This window comes from Lepisosteus platostomus, chromosome 10 (genome assembly GCF_059453375.1).
Source record: "Lepisosteus platostomus isolate fLepPlt1 chromosome 10, fLepPlt1.hap1, whole genome shotgun sequence".
NCBI lineage: Eukaryota > Metazoa > Chordata > Actinopteri > Semionotiformes > Lepisosteidae > Lepisosteus > Lepisosteus platostomus.
In genome coordinates, this window is record NC_142620.1 from 39,088,397 (window position 1) to 39,109,224 (window position 20,828).

Consider the following 20,828-nt stretch of genomic DNA (forward strand, 5'->3'; position numbering starts at 1 on the left):
CTAGTAGACTATATAGCTAAAGACTATACTGTCAGTCACATACAGTATACTGATTAAAGTGTAATTTAAGAGATATATCACAACATATGACTAAAATAGGCAATGATAAAGTATACAGTATATGTTTGTTTTTTTTATGTGAGGATCATGGAGTTTCTTCTACATTTCATAACCATATTTTATGCACAGTACCACTTACTCAAGAGCAGAAGACATTTGCAAATAATTAGTAATTTCAGTAAATGACTGCCTTCTGGGTCTTTATAAGAACCCATATATAAGTGCAGTGGTTGTTACAATTACAATAAGATATTACTTTGTGAAGCAGTTTTTGGCTTTTTATTTAATAATATGGAAAAGAATACATATTCCAGTTTGTGCCAGACCCAGAGACTTGTTTAAGTCTGAGAATGTTTTTCCATTAACTAGAGAATTGGCTGTGTTAGTGTGGGCTGTTGCAGTTTCCAGATAAATGCTGGAGTCAGTAATATAGTATGGGTTTACAGCCATTCAACACTTTGCCATTCCCCTGCCCCTCATGATTCTTCATGTGTCTGGTCTGATCTGTCAGCACTAGCACGCAAAGCTGAAGCCTGAGACAAAAGTTAAAGCTAATTTGGCAATGGCAGTACGAAGATGACAGCTGTTTTATAAGCTTATGTTATTTTTCTTTCTGGAAAATACTGTACAAAAATACAGTTTTTTGGTGTCTACACATTAAATTTGGCATTCAACATAAGAACGTGAAAAGGTTTCCTTAAGAGAAGAGGCTTTGCAAGCCATTCATGTTTTTGACATATTGCAAGTTCCATAGTGCTCTACAGGAGAATTATCAGTGACTTATTAGTCTTACACTGACACCCCTTGGAGCTTGCAGGTGGCCAAACATACTACAGAAACAGTGGTAGCAGCTCCTAAACAGCTAACATAAGCCAGCATTGCCCAATCACTTGTCAGCTAATGACAACTCAGGCTCAAACTGGAGTCCTGTTGACCAAAGGGTTCAACTTGCACCCTGAGGAAATAACTGTATGAACTGCATGGAATACCTCCTTCTCTGTCTTGAAATCAGTATTTTATAACAAAAAAAACCCTGAAAAATCCCTCAGCAGGCATAAGAACTTTGAAACTGTTCCAGTCATCCATACGTATGTCAATTGATTCCTGTTTCTTAAACAGTAACATAAAACCAGCTATTCAGCTCTGTGATCTCACAATATGTCACAATATGTTTTTATTGGTTAGATAAGCCTAGAACTCAAGGGTGTTATAGAGAAGGTTATAGCTGTAAGTACTTTTCAAACATAGCATGACAGAACTTTGACCACTAAAAGGAACTGTAAAGCTGAGGTTTGACAAGTGTTTAAACACAAAACTAACTGGTGTTTGCAAGGTAAATCTACGTGCTTCAGTTGCTGTTCAGTTTTTGTTGGCAAGCCCTGACACTAGCATTAAGATCTGAATATTGGTAGAGGATGTTTTTGCTTCATTTACTGTGAGCTAGAGATTGTTGTTCCAATTTATCTGTTATATCATGTATGGAACCATTTTTTTAATGTAACAACTTGAGTATAGCTTCAGTTGGAAACATGAACAGCTGTTGAAACAAGAATTAAGGTGAGGTTTCAGGTGAGAATGGGAGGTCTGAAGATAGGGCAGGGAGAGGTATATTGCAGTTCTGTTATTAATAAACAGTGTATAGTTTTTTTTGTACTAGAAAAAGAAAAAGATATATTTTTTAAATATACAGAAAACAACATAGAACCAACATGCTCCCCCATTACCATACAAGACTAAAGTGGTCTAAATATAGAGATAATGATGCATGTGCTTTAGTGTTGTATACCCACAAATTGACTGACTGTGGAGTCTGGGATGTAGCCTTAATTCTCTGATCACCTTATACAGTATGAATGTTGAGACGCTGAGCATCTATTATACCCTCTCTTTATTCATGAGTTACAGAAATACTAAATCCTCTATGTCTGTGGAATTCTGGAAGGAAGTCACCTTGAAAAAAGATTGAGATAATGGTGAGACATGGGCAATTTCATGCAACCATGAATTTCTCTGCCTAGTAATAAAAAAAGGATTAATACATTTTCATACTTATGATATTTCAAATAAATGCGGCCACCTTACACACAAACTATTACTTTCCAAGACTTACTTCTAACATCAAAGGTCAGTGATTTTAAAATGCTTAGAGTGTGAAGATTTCATCCAGAAACTCTACAAAAAAATAATGTTCTTTTAATCCAATTATTAAAAATATATATGAAATATATTTAAAAAAAATAACCATAACTAGATGAGACTCCAAAACAAAATTATCATTAGAACATGTGTAAATGCTTAATGCAGTATAATGGCAGTGTAACAAAAACACAGTTAATTTATCAGTACTTTTATGTATTAATGACTTCCATCATTTTCTGCCAGTTTCATTCAGTATGATTTCTAGAAAAAATATTGGTGCTGTTTTAGTTCTGTGTCTTGTCATGCTTTTAATAGTCAATGTGCCAGCAGCCATGTCACCTAGCAATTCACATCTAGCAACCCACTGCTGCTAAGCAGGTGTGAGCCTGGTCAGTATGTGGATGGGAGACCTCCTGGGAAAAACTAAGGTTGCTGCTGGCAGAGGTGTTTGTGTGGCCAACAGGGGGCACTCACTCTGTGGTCTATGTGAGTCCTAATGCCCCAGTATAGTGACAGGGACACTATACTGTAAAAAAGGTGCCATCCTTTGGATGAGATATAAAACCAAGTTCCTGATTCTCTGTGGTCATGCCCTAATAATCACCACCTATGAACTGGCTTCATTACTCTGTTCTTCTCCCCACTAATAGCTGGTGTGTGGTGAGCATTCTGGTGCACTATGGGTGCCGTCGAATCATCCAGGTGGAGCGGTTTTAGTGGAGTGTCCAGAAAAGGGCTATATAAGTGTAAGCAATTAATTAATTAAAGATAAATCCCTTCATTAATTATTATGAGGAACTGCTACAAAGAATATTAGAAAATCCATGTTATTCTGCCAGGGTTTTTCTGCACAGCATATCACAGTTAAACCTTTGTACAAAATGTAATACTTGTTTTTGTTTATAAAAACACAAATATGGACATATGTAACATCCAGGTTGTATCCTGTTTTGTCCCTATTGTCTTCCTTTTAGGCTGCTGCTCAAATATGAGATGGTTACTGTTAAAATTGCATGGATACAATTTAGAATAGACACAGAAAGGGGCATTAAAAATAAGTAGTGAAATCATTATACAGAGGTTACATACAGTAACTCAATGTCCCGAAGTGAGGCAACATGGCAAAAAGTGTACGTTGTGGATTGATTATAAAGAGCCTCTTTTAAATCCTGTGTTCTATACCTAAACAAATTGCTCACATTGGCAGCATATAGTATATGACTAAGCCTCTTTCATTTCTTGGCTAAAGTATCATATAAATACATACATGTAGGATATTAAATAAGACCACAGTGAAAGGTAGCAGTTCTGCTGAAATGAATTATGGTATACAAAGACCGGAGGTGGAATACTGTATATTGCCTAATGTATCTCAGCAGTCCAAACTGAGGTGATATGCCTTTCATGGCAAATATATATTAAAAAATGTAACGTGACATACTGTATATAGCAGATTTTAAATATTCTAAGTTATGTAAGGGCTGAATCTTTATAACACAACTTTTTATACCAGTGCATATGTAGTATTTTGGAAACATATATTGTATACCCTACAGTTTCTGGCTGAAATAATTCAGAAGGATTCAAGGCTGAAACTGGGGTGTTTGCCATTTTCTAAAAAGCAACATTTATGAAATAAAAAGTAGTGAGATAAGTGAAATAGAAACAGGGCTTTAATTCCACAGGAAGTAGCTGTGGAATCTGTGCGAGGCTCAGCAGTCCACTGTAGGCAAAGTAAATACAACACATAATTCCAGCCTGGCTTTTTATGTAAATAAGTAGTAACACAGACATTGAGTTGAGCAATAACTCAACTGTTTGACAACTATGGACAAATTATTCGCCTTCTGTTTCAAAAAGGATCATCTCTGGGAATTTACATAGAGCAACATACTGTAATACTAAAAACTGATTAAAAAAGTCTCTAATTGTTTTGCATTTCCATAATGATTATGTTTTCTAAACAACAGCACAGGTTTTTAACAAAGTACAAAATCTACTGTGTTTGAGGACAGATGAAAAGTAACATCCTGAAGCACATAATGTGTATTTATTTTTAGCTGAGATATCTCTTTGTCGCTTCACAATCCCAACATTGTCTCCCCTCTATGTGGGACTCTGTTAGCTGTGGAAAGGTCTGCTGCTCAAGATGTTTGTGACTGCGTTCTACAAAGCCTCTTCAGAATGATTCTGAATGAAGGACGTTTTATCACCAGTATAAATAAAAAGGCTATGAAAGATAGGATTTCCATTTCCATTTACTAATGTTTTAAGGGGTTTCATATTAATTTGCACTTCAAATAGAATATTTATAAGAAAATTTTGGAATTTACTGTTTGTTGGGGATACCGTTGACACATAAACTACTTTGTGTACAAAATGTGTTATGAAATCATTTACAGAGTCTTAAACTATCAGGAGAGAGGACCTAAACTTAGGGCATGCACAGCTCATTATAAATACTGTATGAGTAGCAATTGCCTCTTTCCTCGTTTTCATCATTTTGCATCCTACCCAATGCAACAGGCCATTTAGTCTGGTTGATGAGACTGCTATAGTGCTATAGTCTACCAATACAAGAGGCTGGCTTTTGAGAAAGCAGATTGCACTGTTGTGTCTCTGAGCATGTATTCGGATTTTGCTTAATGGACTCCCCAGCTAAAGAAAGAAAGGCTTTAATATTTATTTTTTATGCCATCGCATACTGCATGTATCGTAGAATCTGTAGTACTAAAGAGCCATAATACATGATTCCATTGAATACACGAAAACCATTAAAGTTGCAGGTGAAGGTTTTTTGGGGGATAAACTAGACTTCACCGCCAAAATCAGTAACTCTAAAATCATCCACTCGTATGCCCTTCCCAGAGTGTATATGACTCTTTGTTGACATCATACGACTCTACCCCCTCGCTCTGTGTTTGCTCTGTCTGGGGGATAGGTGGGAATTTGAGAGAGTTCAGAGGTGTACAGTACTTTTGGCTGCAAAGTAAAAAGGTCTCTTTTTCTTTGTTTTTATAAATAGATATATCGAATAATATATAAAAAAACTTTGTTTATAGGGCACCTTTCATACAAATAGCAGCTCAAAGTGCATTACAAACCAAGCATAAAAATAAAATCTTAAAATTAAGAGATATACTTTCAGTTGTAAAGATACTCTTGGTACTGGTACTCTTCTATACACTTAGTGCTCTTTCTGGATAATGCGTTTAATCACAGCCTCTCACAGTGATAGAAATGGATCTGATTTGCTGGTCCAACTGTGACTGAAGAGACACTAGTGCTATGTTTGGAGCCTCTGCCTTCCCTTCTTTGGCCCATTCCCAGAATTGATATGGAACTCTAGACTGAGAGCATCCATGGAGAGCATCCATGAAGGGGACAATGGTAGTTTGGGCTACGGCTGCAGACACAGTTACAGCCCTTTATAGGGAGCTTCTGTATTAACTGCCTGACTCATCTTAGTGGTCCTTCACTAGAAGCCCAATACAGGGATACCTGTATGGGTGATGGAGGAATGAGTTACAGGAAATTAAAAAGCAAATGCAAATGCATTTCTCTTGAAGAAAGTCTGCATTTTCATAGAACAAAAATGGCTGCAGTCTCATTGTTTTTGTTATCCTGCTCCTTTGGAATTATTATTTTGATAGTGTTGATGTGCCTTTACTCTAAAGTGAAATATAACATTAGTAGTTAATGGTTAATTAATTCAGAGTGTATATTTCTGACGTCATTGAATTAACCGTGCTTATGTTGCATATTCTGTATTTTTCATTATTTCTACTTGGTAATTTACAAGTTATTTATTTGTTTATTTACTGTACAGTTTGTATCTGTGGGGAAGGAGAAGTGAATTATTATTATTATTATTATTATTATTATTATTATTATTATTATTATTATTAACACTACTTAACTGTGAAAAAGTAGGCATTGTTTGTTGTATGTAAGGTTAAACTAACCTGTTAAGAATCATATTCTTTTAAAAGGAAATTCCTCAGCATTACCTCAAAGGACTTCCATTATGCTGCAACATAACTAGTTCAAATGCTTTCACAATTATATAATATGTGTAAATGATAGGATTACACAAATTTTGATTGTCCAAAAAACAAATTAGCAATGTGTAAAGTGTAATTACATACAAATACTGCTTGATGTGCAAACCTCACACCCAACCAGGATGTTGTTGGAGCAGTGACCTTAAACCTGGTTTTCAACACAAAATAACAACAAAAGCATAAGGAGACTGTTGAATATAGTGCAATATGTCACAATTAAACAATAAGAAGGGCAAGGATTAGTCTTAATGGGATTACATGGCAGAGCATAAACACTGGTTTCTAAATGGGATGAGGGATTGGTTGGCATTGTTTAGAGGGAGAAACACTCTGTTCTGCTTCGTTTGGTAATTGGTTGACATTTTGTAGTTATGAATCTTCATAAAGAGAGACCTATACATGTGCTAGCAAAGTGACTTGATACAAAAACTACTCCAACAACCTTCTCGGCAATAATTCTACATATCAGTCTCATCTCATGCAACCAAAAAATGTATCTGGTGATAGAGTAAACAGAGAGCCTTTATCAAGCTCTTAAGTCAAGACACCCCCTGAGAAATTCAGCTGAATCTGGGAGCTATTCCAAAAATAATTTGCCCGCTCCAGAGCTAACAGCAAACATGGGTTGAATATAAATTAGTTTGGATCTCTAAGCAGGCAGAATCAGATGGAACTACAGTCTCCCTTATGTTTCTTTTGCTGCTCAAGTGTCATCTTCTCATCTTTTTTACATACAAGTAAATGTATATTTACTTATTTAAATGTGTATTTTATGGCTTTTAACATTGCATTTCACAGACTCATTTGTTAGTTTGCACACAATTTGGAAAACTGTAATTCAAAAACTTACAAATGTTTGCTTGTGGGAACTGAATCAAAAGATTTTAAGCTAATTATCTTTGTAAACATAAAATAATAACAGTATTTTACAAAACATTTTTTATGGCTGCTTATACAATTATTTTCTGCCTTTCCCTGAAAAATAATAATAATAATAATAATAATAATAATAATAATAATAATAATAATAATAATAATAATAATAATAATAATAATAATAATAATAATTGCTTACACTTATATAGCGCTTTTTCTGGACACTTCACTCAAAGCACTTTACAGGTAATGGGGACTCCCCTCCACCACCACCAATGTGCAGCATCCACCTGGATGATAGGCAGGTCTTCCATTGGTTGCATATCCACTTAACTGTGAGGTAAATTTTACATTTAATGTTATTTTATTCTTCTCTAAATACAATATTTCAATAAAAACAAAAAACATTTATTCTTATTCACATTACTTTGAGATGTAAAACAAAGACTAACGTTAGCCCAATTTATTAGTTTACATTTTACACCTTCTAGATTTTTATTTTGCTTGTGTAAGAAAAGATACATATTTGTCATGTAATGTGCACAGAGCAAGGAAAAAATGGATCAATATACTGTATATGTGATGTGATGTGTTCCACCCATGTGACCCTCACTTTCAGCCCTATTGTTGCTTGTACTGTGTTTTCAATCACAGAAGGACATCTTCTTTCTTGTAATGATTAACCCTTGCACTGACCCTAACACTTATTTCTGTGTGCCTCTGATTTACTCTGATTGGCTGCTTTTCTCATTTCTCTAATTCAAATGCAATCAAACATCATTTGTGAAATACCAAATTTTCCAAGACAATGTTTAAAGTAGTGTACTCAGTGACTGGTGTCACTGGCAATAACTACATAGTCTGGTTGGTGGCATGGACCAATTTGCTGAATAATCTCCAAGCCATTTCTGTGTCATTAATCATTTACTAATACAAAACTACATCATTTTCTACAGATCTCTGATGGTGCATCTCTGTTTTAGATGAGAGCAATTATTCATGACCATTATAGATATTGGGTCTCTACACTTTCTTTGATGTTTGCATGAATTTAGCATTTTGAAATAGATGTGTGTGCAAGATTTTTTATCTTTTCTTTTGGGGGGATGTTGCTGTGCTGTCAGTGTAGTGGAATCGACTTCTCATTAAATTTGGACCAGTCCTGGAGAGCATGAGGATATGATCTCAAGTGAAAGACTAATAGGATTAATTACTTCAAAGGTTAAATAAGTCATAAAAATAAGAGCCAGGCTTTATGGGTAAACTAAAAATCTAAAATATTAAGCATTTGGAAACAGTGGAAAATTACATAAAGGAAGTCAATAATTGCTTGGTAAATTTGGTAAGAATTCAAGTGAAATAAAATAAAAGACATGTTCTTTACAGCTTAAGAAAATGCCTACTCTTTGTGCGAGTTGGAAATTAAATCAAACTGATGACTCATTGTAGCACTATTGCTGTTTCCTCCCTCCCAAATAACTGGGCTATATTTCTCTGCTTGACATGATATGTATTTTTTTACATTGATCCTAAAGCAGGAAATTGCCCTGCTTTAGGTTTCATAATGTCAGTTCTTTAATGATGTTGAGAAGGCTCTGTGTGCATGCTTGAGCTCTTTATTTGCCTCCCAAAGCCCCAATCATTCTGAAGGGCACAGAGAGGGCAGCTAACTAGGTTAGGCAGTTGTTTTTGAGTATAGGGCAATATTCAAACAAAGTCGTAATGCAGTATGCATGTAAACTTTGCTTTGCAAATTGGTGTAATATTTGGCTTTGAAACTTAAAAGGGCTTCTCTTCATTTTGCAATGACTTGGCTTTTAGTGAACATATGCAAAATACTCACAAAGACAAAGACATGACAGCAAAGAAGCTATAAATGGACTATATGAGTGCCTGGCAGGTAGAATAATGTTCCTTTTATGTGCTTGATGCTTACTGATGCAGCTACTACATATTGTGACAGCTACAAACAGCAGAGCTATTGTGTACTGTATATACAAAAACACTACATACCAGAGAGCAATGACATTACCAGGGCCTACAAAGAAATGAATTATGAATTAGTAGCACACTTTCCAGAATTCTCTTGGTTTTGTGTAATTGTTCTCAATAGAAACATGTTGCCCCAAGATCCCATTTGTATACGCTTTCATTGCTCACTGCAAGTTGTCTAAAGATGCCATTGAGTTTAAAGTTATTTACAGATGCAGCCATTCAAAATGGGTGGGGTATTTCCCGGTATACCCCGGTGGGTGTATCGCATCAAAACGCAGTATCACGCAGTATCACGCGGTGTATTGGGTCATTTGACGTCATGCCGGAAAGTATCTGGAATCACCTTGTAAAACCGCCAGGAGGAGCCAATAAAGCTTAACCTCTCATGTACAGCATTTGAGCTTTTAAATTAAAACTGTGTATTACAGCATGTTAATCATCAGTCATTAAAAAGGTGGTATATTTTATGAAAGCAAGATTGCTCAGTTGGACAAAAGTGCACAACCTACCTTTATCAGAAATATTTATGCATAAAGGCTTTACCGAAGATATTACTAATAGTATTAATAATGAATGACTTTGGACAAGCTGTAAACTCAAAGTATTACGCTGGTCCACATTCTTTCTAACCGTCATTTTAAACTAAAATACTTTTAGTTTTTTCTTTGACAAACTCCACAGCATTTCCTGGATCTAACTAACAAGGACAGTACATTAGCTAGCCAATACGATAAAGGAATGACTTTTTTTGCTAATTTCTTTAGCACATTTGTACAAGCACTTAGAATCTGTCCAAGCCCTACTTTGTCAGGCATTTTCTTTTACCGCAACGGACATAAAAACTCCCTTGCTTTTAACAGAGCGTTTCATAATTTCTAACTACGAAAATTATTTAAACTGCGACACTTATCATTCAACCAGAGACAAAATATCACAAGGATCCTCAAGAGCACATCAAAGACTGTATGAAAAGATACTTGTATCAGATACATGAGAATCCAGGCTTTTTTATCAACGCTTTCTTTTCCGTATACCAGATATTATGGAACCACTTCAGAAGGGTGTCAGCCAGTCAGATTCCAGGAATCGGTACTTTAAAGAAAAAATACAAACCGGTATTCCATTTCTCCCTAAACATTTTAAGCATCGAAGTCTTTAACTAACATGTGAAATAGCGTGTAAAAAAGTGGTAGTTTTAAGCTTTTCTGCTAATATAATATGGAATCGCGTATCTAAAGAAATTAATAACGATATGATTAGATTCGTGTACTGCGACAGGGCTGTGTAGGGCTGTTTCACCTCTTTCTTCAGATGAGTTCCCTAGTAGCCCACTGGTCTATGTGTCTGATTACTAAACCTCCAGGTTGTGTGTTCAAATCCAACTGATGCTGTGACTTTCCTTTTAAGAAACATTTCTTTGAAAAAATAGAATAGCAATATTATGGACAATTAATTGACTTTTATATTTCTAAATATCACAACATGATCAAATTTAAGTCATTTTAATAACAATGAATAGTCACCTATGCATTACAATATAAACATTTACAGTATACTGATTTAAATCGCGGGTTTAAATCTATGTGTTTTTTTATTCACAATCAGACAAATGCAACATACATTGATATCTTTATCTTCTAAGTATCTTAATAAACTTTCAGCATAGCTTTCTCCCCGTTTAGATTTATTTTTCTTGGGATCTTGGGATCAAACGTGGAAAGATTAGATTGTAATCGTTTTTATTTTTTAAATACATTTTAGAAAAGTGTAATCTATACTAAAAAGCTGTACACCCCCTGCTATAAAGATACATATTGTAATACTTTCGGGCTCGGATAGGACGGACACAAGAACTCAGACTTGCGGATTTAAAGCAAGTTAAAGCCTTGATTTTATATATCACCTTTAAAAGTGGCATCTCAAAGCAATACAGATTACAAAGTAAATACCCAACACTGATTGTACCCATCTGTCATGCTAATAAAGCACCTTGAATTGAATTGAATTGAATTGAGAGGGGGGGGAGGGCGTGCGAGAGAGCACAGCCAGGACAGACAGGCAAATAAGATACACTCCACAGACATTCACAACAGCGACATATCATAAAAAAACGTTTGCACATATTGTTAAATTATTGTTTTTCAGGAAGTTAAAAAAAACACTTGAATTGCTTATCCAGTCTCTAGAAATAAAATTATTTTTCATGCAACTAACGTCGGGCAACGTGTTTTTTTTTAATCCAACATTGACAGCCACATCTTAAATCTTGTCAGTCAGCTCTTTTTTCTCTATTTGAATTGTGGTGATTCAAACAACTTGGGATAACAAGTGGTCTCAAAGTCACCGAACTCACAGAGCTTCAACAACAGATGACAATTTCCTTAGTCCTTCCTTAGTCTTCCTGAAATTGTCAGATTATGAGTGAATAAAAGCATTTTATTAAAAACACGTTTGTGTTTGTTTGGGAGCTATATTATGTATTTTTCATATGTAAGATATAATGATGTGCTCCTGCTTACACATCACACGACTTTAAAAGCTAGAAAAACGGGTTTCGATTCACATTATCTGGCAAGCCTTGTTTTGTCAAAGGAAAATTCTATTCTACTCTGAGAATGTAGGGGGAGGAAGAATGCCCCTGGTCTTTTCACTTACTGCAATATTATGGACACTCAGTTGACTTTAAAAAAAAAACAACACCCCACCGCGCCCATGCGCCAGCATTATATTCTCATGTACCGGTAGAATATGTTCATTGTCTTCCAATGAAAGAAGGGTTCCTTTCGCCGTAGTCGGGAGACATTAGAAGCTTGCCACGCCCGGACTGTTACACCAACGCATTAGCATGTTAAAGCGATTTAATTGGGGAGCCTAGCTTTCTTAACTAGTAAGTACTGTACTTGCTGGGTTTTGGAGGGGGGGAGGTGTCTTTCGCTGGAAATCTCGCCCCCTTCTACTTTGAAAATACCAGTGAAACCGGTTTAATTCATCACAGCCAGCACTCCCGCAGAGAGGGGGGTTGTACTTGCAGTGCATCGGTATAGATGCGAAAGCCAGAGCCGAGTCAAGTCTAGCCATGTGTGAGTCTAGTCTCACAGAGCTTCAACAGCAGATGACAACTTGTGAGTTCGATTAAGAATGAATAAAAGCATTTCATTAATAACGCGTTTGCGTTTGTCTGGGTGCTAACAAAGTAAAAAACAATTACTTTTTGACAATGAAGAACTGTGTGTGTGTCTCTCTCTCTGCTGGCGTTTGTAATCGTTTTTTTTTTAATACATTTTAGCAAAGTAATGTACCATAAAAGTATTGTGAGACATATTTGGGTTAACATGTTCAGTGTTCAGTGTGTGGTAATTTGTTTGGTGCGAGTGAAGTTTTATTTAATCTCTGACCCAGGGAAAAGTGTGGTGTGGACGGCTGAGGAGAGAATGCAGGCTCGCGCTGTGTCCGTTATTCTTTTTGTCTTTTTGTCTTTTTGAGCCAGTGAAAGCTCTGTTGTCCTTCACATGAATGCCTGAATCATTGTACCGAACCCAGGATTTTTCAGTATTTTTTCTTTAAAATACCAATAACAGCAACATACAGTTTACATAATATGTTGATGTTCCAAAGTTAGTATCGTTTATGACCTTTATGACCTTCGTTATGCTCTTCGTTAATGTCTATCTCATTTTGTATTTCTTTAAAAAAAATCGTTTGCCCAGCCTAACAGTATTGTTGTTATTGTTTTTATCCTGTAAAGCGCTTTGAGGAGCCACCTTTAAAAGCGCCATATACAATAAAGTTCATTATTATTACTATTGTTAATTTGCTGGACAGAGAGGTGAATATTATTACGCAGAAGACAAAGATAGCGATTTACGTTGCATTGTGCATTGTGCATTGTGCTGCTGTAATACAGTTTTAAATAATTAAAAGTCTAAACAGTATCAGCTTTATTTATGGGTTTTAAATAAAGGCGATTTAAACGCGATTTAAATCAATATAAATGTTTATATTGTAATGCATAGGTGACTATTCATTGTTATTAAAATGACTTAAATTCAATCATGTTGTGATATTTAGAAATATAAAAAAAAGAGTCATAGCTTCAGCTGGATTCAAACACGCAACATGCAATGCAGGAGTCAGGAACCTAACCCACAGCGCCACCGGCAAGGTGACATGAGGAGTGTTGAAAAAGCCCTACAAACTTTATATAATTATATCATTATTAATTTCTTTAGATACGCGATTCCATATTATATTCCCTTTTAATCAAATTCTAAAAGTATGCTTGTTGACTCCGGTATCACGTTAGTTAAAGACTTCGATGCTTAAAATGTTTAGGGAGAAATGGAATACTGGTGTGTATTCAGGCAAAAAATAAACATTGAGATCTTCTACCGAAACTCTAGCCAGATTGTTTAAAATTAAGCACTAATCTTGATAGATCTTTAGCTTTTAAGCTTTATAGATGTGTAGAGCCTAATGAATGAACGTGACAATGAGGCAACTCCTATCAGTTCACACTTGCTGCTCAGGTACAGTTTAAATTGAGTTGTCAATGTGAATTAAATATTGTTAAATGACTTAAATAATAGTGGTGAAAACTAGTGTTGGTTTTGAATAAACTGCTGTTGTTGATAACATATATAAATTATGACTCATTGTGTCTAAGATAAATACGTCTTGTTCAGTTTTGCTCTTCTAAAACTGCTCTCACCTTTTTAGAATCATACTATTTTATTATTAACTTGTGGCACTTGCAGAATTGAAACCTTTGGTTCAGACAAGGCCACATTTCCATTTAAAATCAGCTCTGAGAGAGGCTTGATGATGTTTTGTTCATGGGTGGTGAAAGTCACTGGAGAGCCCTAGGGTATACAATTTGCATCCCATTTCTGCAGACACAGCTGGAGAGAAGCTCAGAAGGGAATATAATCAGTCTGTAGGGACGGAAAGCTGATTTCCTTTGCCGTCAGTCAGCAATGTAATTGATAGCCTGATAGGCAGCACTTAATTACCACCATTGTGAGCCATTTCATAGGTTAACTAAATGCCACTTAAAAAACTGCATTTGTCTTAAAATAATTGCTAATTATTACCATAATAAAGAGTACAGGAAATCAAGTTGAATTTATTAAAAAACTACAGTATATGTATACTACTGTACTGTATATTACGATTTTCTACATCAGATGCTGAAAATGGGGTGGAACTGTGGTGCAGTGGTTAACTTTGCTGCTGTGCAGTAGGGCCCAGTGTTCAATTCCAGACCTGGGGAAGGGTTAGCTGTGTGGAGTTTGTATATTCTCCCTGTGTATGTGTAGGTTTCCTCTGGGTGCTCTGCTTTCCTATCACAGTCCAAAGACACATTGGTTGGTTAACTGGCTTCTGTTGAAGCTTGGCCCTGGTGTGAATAGATAAAGCAGTAAGAAAATGGATCGATATTGAAAACAACACTCTTATCTTTCACTTGAATTTGTTTTCTTTAAGAACATAGAAAGCATTTTCTAAACAATGCTACAAGCTTTGCAACATATACACACCCACAACTGGATTAGTTTAGGCCAGTTTAATCAGAACTTCACTTACATTGTATTCACAAGTTTACTATTAGGTTCCATACGATACTACTCTGTTCACAGAGTTCCTGTCCCAACTACATATTTATTCTCATGATAATACCATGTTCCCTGGTCAGTGAAGAGGATTATACAAGACAAGCACAAACACTATAGTAGTTCTCTAAAGATGTTGATGTGTCCACCCTGGCCTTGCTATGCTTTAAGATGATTGAAAATGGACACAGCTGACTGGTGCCACAGAGGCAGCCCCTCTCTCCACTTATAGCATTCATTTGTCTGTAAACAATATGGCAGCTGTTAGAACTAAGGAGACTGGATTAGCTTAAGTGAGCCTAAAAATGTAAAATGACGGAGGTCAGTACTTGACTGAGCCATTGACCTTGATGTCCCTGAAGCCACGATGCAGTGAGAGGATCTGAGGTTTAGGGCTCAGGCACTCACTAGCCCAACAGATTAGTGTTTCTTGATTACATGGAACACTGGACTACATACAATACAGGGCAACATACTGATCGTCCCATAAAGCTGCTCAACAAGTGTCAACAAGCGTTGGGATCAGGGATTATGTCGTAAATTGGATGAACGTATTAAAGTCTTTGCATTAATACCGAGTAATTAGTTTGTGTGTGTTCTTAGCTGTAGCCTAAGGAAAGCCAAAATAATAATAATCGAATTTCCCACAAATATTGGAGACACAAGATTTAGAATCATTTGAAAAAGAAATGAAAATGCAATGAAGTGAAAAGTGCATCATGTACAGTACAATTATGGGTTAATACCATGCTGAAAAGTTAAAGGAATGTAGTAAAACAGTGTTTCAGCTATGGCACCTTCTTCACAGTCTCTTTTTCTAATGAATGCTTAATTAAGTAAAACGTCTACAGTAGGTAGTAATAATGCTGTAAGCCCTCTTGGGTTTCTATAGAGATCAAACAGGCATTGTGCTAAAGGTAATGAAAAGATGCAGAAAAAGAACATCCACATATGAAATGTGATAAAGCATGTAAGAGGACACAAGCAGCAGGATATCATAATTTATTACAAAATTGAAAATGTGCTTGTCGATTGGCCAGAATTAATAAGGTTTGCTTAGCATTCTCAGAAATCTGACACTACTAATGTTATAGACTCCAGATTAGTGCTCTTAGAAATTTAATTTGAAGACTTGGCAGAGGGATGGAGAAGAAAGTCATTCCTTTCTAGCGTACTGTACTGAACTTTGATCTCCCTCAATACACTTACTCCTCAATTAAAAATGTTTGTATGAATTTAAAAAGAAGTCTTCCAATTCCAATAGCCTTTTGAAGCGTATACCATTGCTTTTTCTCATATGAAATTATTATCCTGCACTTTTGTCTTGGTTCTGTTGTCAGCATATTTGCCTATACTTAAAAAAAGTTATCTTACTTTAATAGCAGTTCCGTTAAGCGTGTCACAGCAAGTATGAGGATGGTGACATTAAGCCTTGACAGTTTTAAAAGCCCAAGAGAGAATGCCATTTGCTCTATCTGATTTATGTGGTGTCCAGTAGCTTATTTACAAAAACAAACTCAATTGCTTTTAATTGTAATTAAGTTGTAACTGTTGCCAGTTTTAGGCAGATACAGGATGTTCAGTTTTTTTGGGCTTGCTTCTTACTTTGCTTCTAATTAACATAGATATACATTTCCTGCCTGTGTTTTAGGTAACATGCCTCCAGGATTTCTTTGGGGATGATGATGTCTTTATTGCATGTGGCCCTGAAAAGTTTCGTTATGCCCAAGATGATTTTTCACTGGATGAGAATGGTAAGTCTCACTTACTTTATCTTAACTACAAGAGTCAGTATGCACGACAGATGATTTCAGCACTACTCATGTCAACTGCAATCAGTACCCTATTGCTTTTCAAGTATCCTCTTGTTTTTATTCCTTTTTATGCATAGTATTTGTCTAGATTGTGTGTTAAATTTATTGTATATAAGTTTAATTCTCTACCAACTGCTCTTATTTGGTCTCCTGATGTCACAATTATGTTCTTGGAATGCTGACATTAATTAATTGAGCTTAGTTTTGAATGAAAAGGAAGGGATTTTAAATAAATAAAATAAAAGTGTAAAACGTTATAGCAATAGATCAATAGCAATTATAGCAATAGCAAGAGAATGATGACTGAAAAAGCTGAAAAATTAACAGAAAGGAAGACAACAAAAACAAAATAATTACAATATACTGTATGTATTTCATGTTCTTTTTTCTTATTAGCAATGATCTGCTAGTCTAATATTAGAGCCATGTGGTTTTGTAGAGCCTCAATACATAATGATTCATTTGTTTTCATATTCTGTTTCATGAATACATAAATGTCATCTGTCTGTATTGGTCCATGCATGTAATATCGTGAGACACAATTATTTAAATTGTTAAATTGAGAACAATCAGAAAAGCAAAGTAAATAAGTGTTTTTCTTGCTCCAATTTTTTTTACTGATAGTCATGACATATATTTGTCTCTACATTATTAATTCAGAGCATATTGACAGTTTTGTTCCACTATGAAGAGAAAAAATAATATTTTAATTGAGAACACCATCTGTATTTACAGTTCTCAGAGAAGTACTATTTTCTGCCCTTCATGGAATTTCACTTCTATTAGTACTAATCTTGTGATTTTGACATTACAGATGGAAGTTAGAATAGGCTTGAATAGTCTTAAAACCCATTTGGCTGAAGAAAGCCATGGCTTAATTAAAAAATAACTGTTTATTACATAGAACGTTATAAAAATATTTGATGTGTCCAGGAAGTCAATTAGCTGGATCTATTGTCAGTTTCACTGGAAAAAAAATACATGTAAAAATGAGTATCACAACAGCCAAAAAAATTGTTGATCTACAGCCTCGTAGTCTGGTAAAACAGAGTATCTACTAAGATATACATCACTGGGTGAAGTCTTCAATATGTGGCATTGCTCTGCTCTTTTCTGCAATATTATTCCTACTGTACTTCTTACAGAAACGTAAATAGTAAACTTCTACTGAGGTGTTTTTAGTTTGAAACCAACAGTTAATTCTCATAGATCTGCAGTTTGTGGTGCAAAAGTTGCAATTTAGCTTCATGGATGTTTAGACAGGAACAAATTCTGTTGATTATGAGGAACAATTTACAATGAATAAAAAAAATGATTTGATTTGTGAATTTACTGGATTAGTTACTATATTTAGTATTGTCTTCTCATGTATACTTTACCCTAAGTCAGTGTGATCACTGAACAATATGAATATAAGATTGCTGAATGACAAGCTTTGGTTTCTTCTCTCCCAAAATAAACTATATCAATAATAATCAGTGTTGTCATAATGCCGGAGAACACTTGTGGAGGCTTTGGAGCCTACAACTTTTGTTTTTAATACCACTGAATATACAATATATTAATTGCTCATTTTGTCTAGCTCTTGTGCATAGTAGTGTAGATACTGAAATCTGAAAAATACACTAAATACACAAAGATCTCCAATTCTGGTCCTGGAGGGCTGGCTTATCTGTGGGTTTTCATTACAACCCAGCTTTTAATTACCTTAATCAGATCAGCAATGGCGTAATTGTGTCAATGTAACAGTTTCTCCCTGCTCCTAAGAGGCTGAGTCAATACCTGTAGTCCTAATATAAACCAGTACAATACAAAACATAGCTTCCCATTCCCCTCTCTGAGAAAATGGAAACTCAGATGAAGAAAATACTAATGGCAATCAATACATTAATTTCAAATTTGTTTAATAAATTTAAATCGCATCTTCACAAGATCTTACGAACAGCAGTTGTGGATAATCTGGTTCGGCGTCACATTTGAAATGATATGTGCCCCTGACAGCACTGGTTCCCAGTCTTTTTGCATCTTAAATCACTTGCTGGTGTTTCTCTTTTATCCAATAAACTGGCCATGGAGCTCATCATACCAAATGTACTGTTAATTCACGTTAAACACTAAATCACATTTGGCACCGACACTGACAGACATCTGTTGAAAGAAGATCAAAAGCAAATTAGAGAGGATCTGTTCCACACAGAATGTAATACGTGGGCTTCTAGGACGTTCTTTCTGCTTCAATAAAAGGACATACAGCAGCCAGAATATGAAGTGATTTTGTAGTGTCTTATTTTTATCCATGAGAAGTCCATGGGAATGCCAAAAGAAGAGCAAAGTCTTGTTTAGATGCAATGCATTACATTTTATGTGAAAAGGAATATTAAGACCAAAATCCTACAGCTTCTTCTCTATATAGTACCTCTCCCTTAATACACTATAGTTTTATTTACAATTTAAGAACAGTATAAGGCAAAAGGAATAAAAAGTTTACTTTATTTCAGAATTCCACTTATCAGTTTGCAGCATTTCAGAATTAGATTTTTTTTAAGACTGCAATGAATTTTAGACTGTGGTCTAAAAATCAGCAGATTAATTTTTTGTTTCAGCATACTTTATTTGTTTATGAGGTCTGTAGCACTAAGGTTAACCTTTTTTTTCTTAATCAGATTTATTTGTAATTACACATTTAGACCTGTTCAGAAGAATTTATATTATGCTACACTGTCTTGGTTCAAGTACTGTAGTTTATGCATTTATTTGTTACTAGTTAACATTACTAGGTTTGGCTGCAAATTTGAATTCAAGGAAAAGTTCTTGAAATGCAGATTAGGCATGTCTTGAAGAGGTCGAGATTAAAGGCCTCAATTTGCTATACAATTTGTCGAAAATCTCTCCAAATAGGAATTCATTAATCAAGTGATGAGTTGATTAATACATTTACCATTCTTTGTCAATCTACACTTTTGATAAATGATCATACATTTCTAGCCCTCATATAAAAATACATTTTCAGAATGCGCTAGAATATAAAAAAAGGTTCAGAGACATTTAGGCCTGTACAAGTTTTACTCTAAGCACTTTGACTATGTGAAAGTTCAGCTGTCTGCTACTGAACCAGTGATGGTTTGTTTATTTCAGTTCCAAGAGATTGGAAGAATTCTTCCAAGAACTATATTTAATTCTACATCCATCTGCCCATTCTCAGTCTGTACTGGTGAGGGATGCAGAATACTTACTTTTGAGAAAGAAAAGGCTTCACTTGCCAAGTTATAAAACTTTCTCTATAGGAAATAATAGGTCCCCAAAAAATCAAATCCAGTATATGGTGTTTTCCATACTAGAACCGATTCATTATTAGCTGACATTTGCTCTGTGTTTTAGAAAGCTCTAGATTAGTAATTTTCCAGATATTTCTGTCTATTTTTACATATAAAAATACCTTAAAATTCATAGCTATTCAGTTAATTTTCAAAACTATGCTTAAACATGATAGGAAAATGAGCATTGTTCCAATCACAGTAAGAAATTAATAGTTCTACAGGTTACATTTAAAAAAAAAGAGACTAAGATGGCAAATTGAATTGGATAGTCTGAGGTTTTAATTCACTTGGCATACTGTGCCTGCTGTGTATCATTTGTATAGCAACAGCCAAATGCCACTGTTTTTGTGATACCATTTGAACATAAATCTTTGCACTAATGACCACATTACAATTCAGGAAATTGTCTCAGTTAATTTTCTGTTTGTGGCTTGGCCTTGGGGAGGTCTGCTGTGAAACATTTTGGCTTACTGTCAATTTTTCCTAGTGCCACATGACCCACAACTGAACTTTGCGGCAAATTGTGGGATACACACGCCTATCTGTTTTCAGATTTGCCCTACAGCTGACGAAAGGAAGCAGAGCAAATATTTCAAATCTTTTAAAAATGGGCATCAGCAGCTTAAAAAGTGATATTTCCACTGCCTTTGACTTGTGCTTTGGTAGTTGAGATCTTGATTTTGTACTTTTTAATCCCCTCCTATCCTATTTTTTTTAGTGTGAGTTTAAACTAATTAAATTAAAAAAAATTAGTCTGCACCCATATCAGTTACTCTAATGCATTTTTAATTTATGCAAATATAGTACCAAGCAGACCTCAAAGAAATTTAATTAATTAAATCTATGAGTGGTGTGGGAGGGAAGACGTTAGTATCGTGTTGCCAAATTCCATTAGGTCTCTAATAAACAGATTGGAGAGGGCCCACCTGCTGTCTGTTTTAATTTAGTGCTCTTCCT

At 35.2% G+C, this 20,828-nt stretch overlaps 1 protein-coding gene across 1 annotated transcript in view; it reads left to right on the top strand.

Moving 5' to 3' along the window:
• Positions 1-20,828, top strand: part of LOC148653687 (neuronal migration protein doublecortin-like) — a 78,430-nt gene that overhangs the window by 45,756 nt on the left and 11,846 nt on the right. Inside the window, exon 4 of the mRNA XM_088648953.1 lies at positions 16,392-16,494. Within this exon, the coding sequence (XP_088505079.1) occupies positions 16,392-16,494 (103 nt within the window). The remainder of the gene's footprint in view (positions 1-16,391; positions 16,495-20,828) is intronic.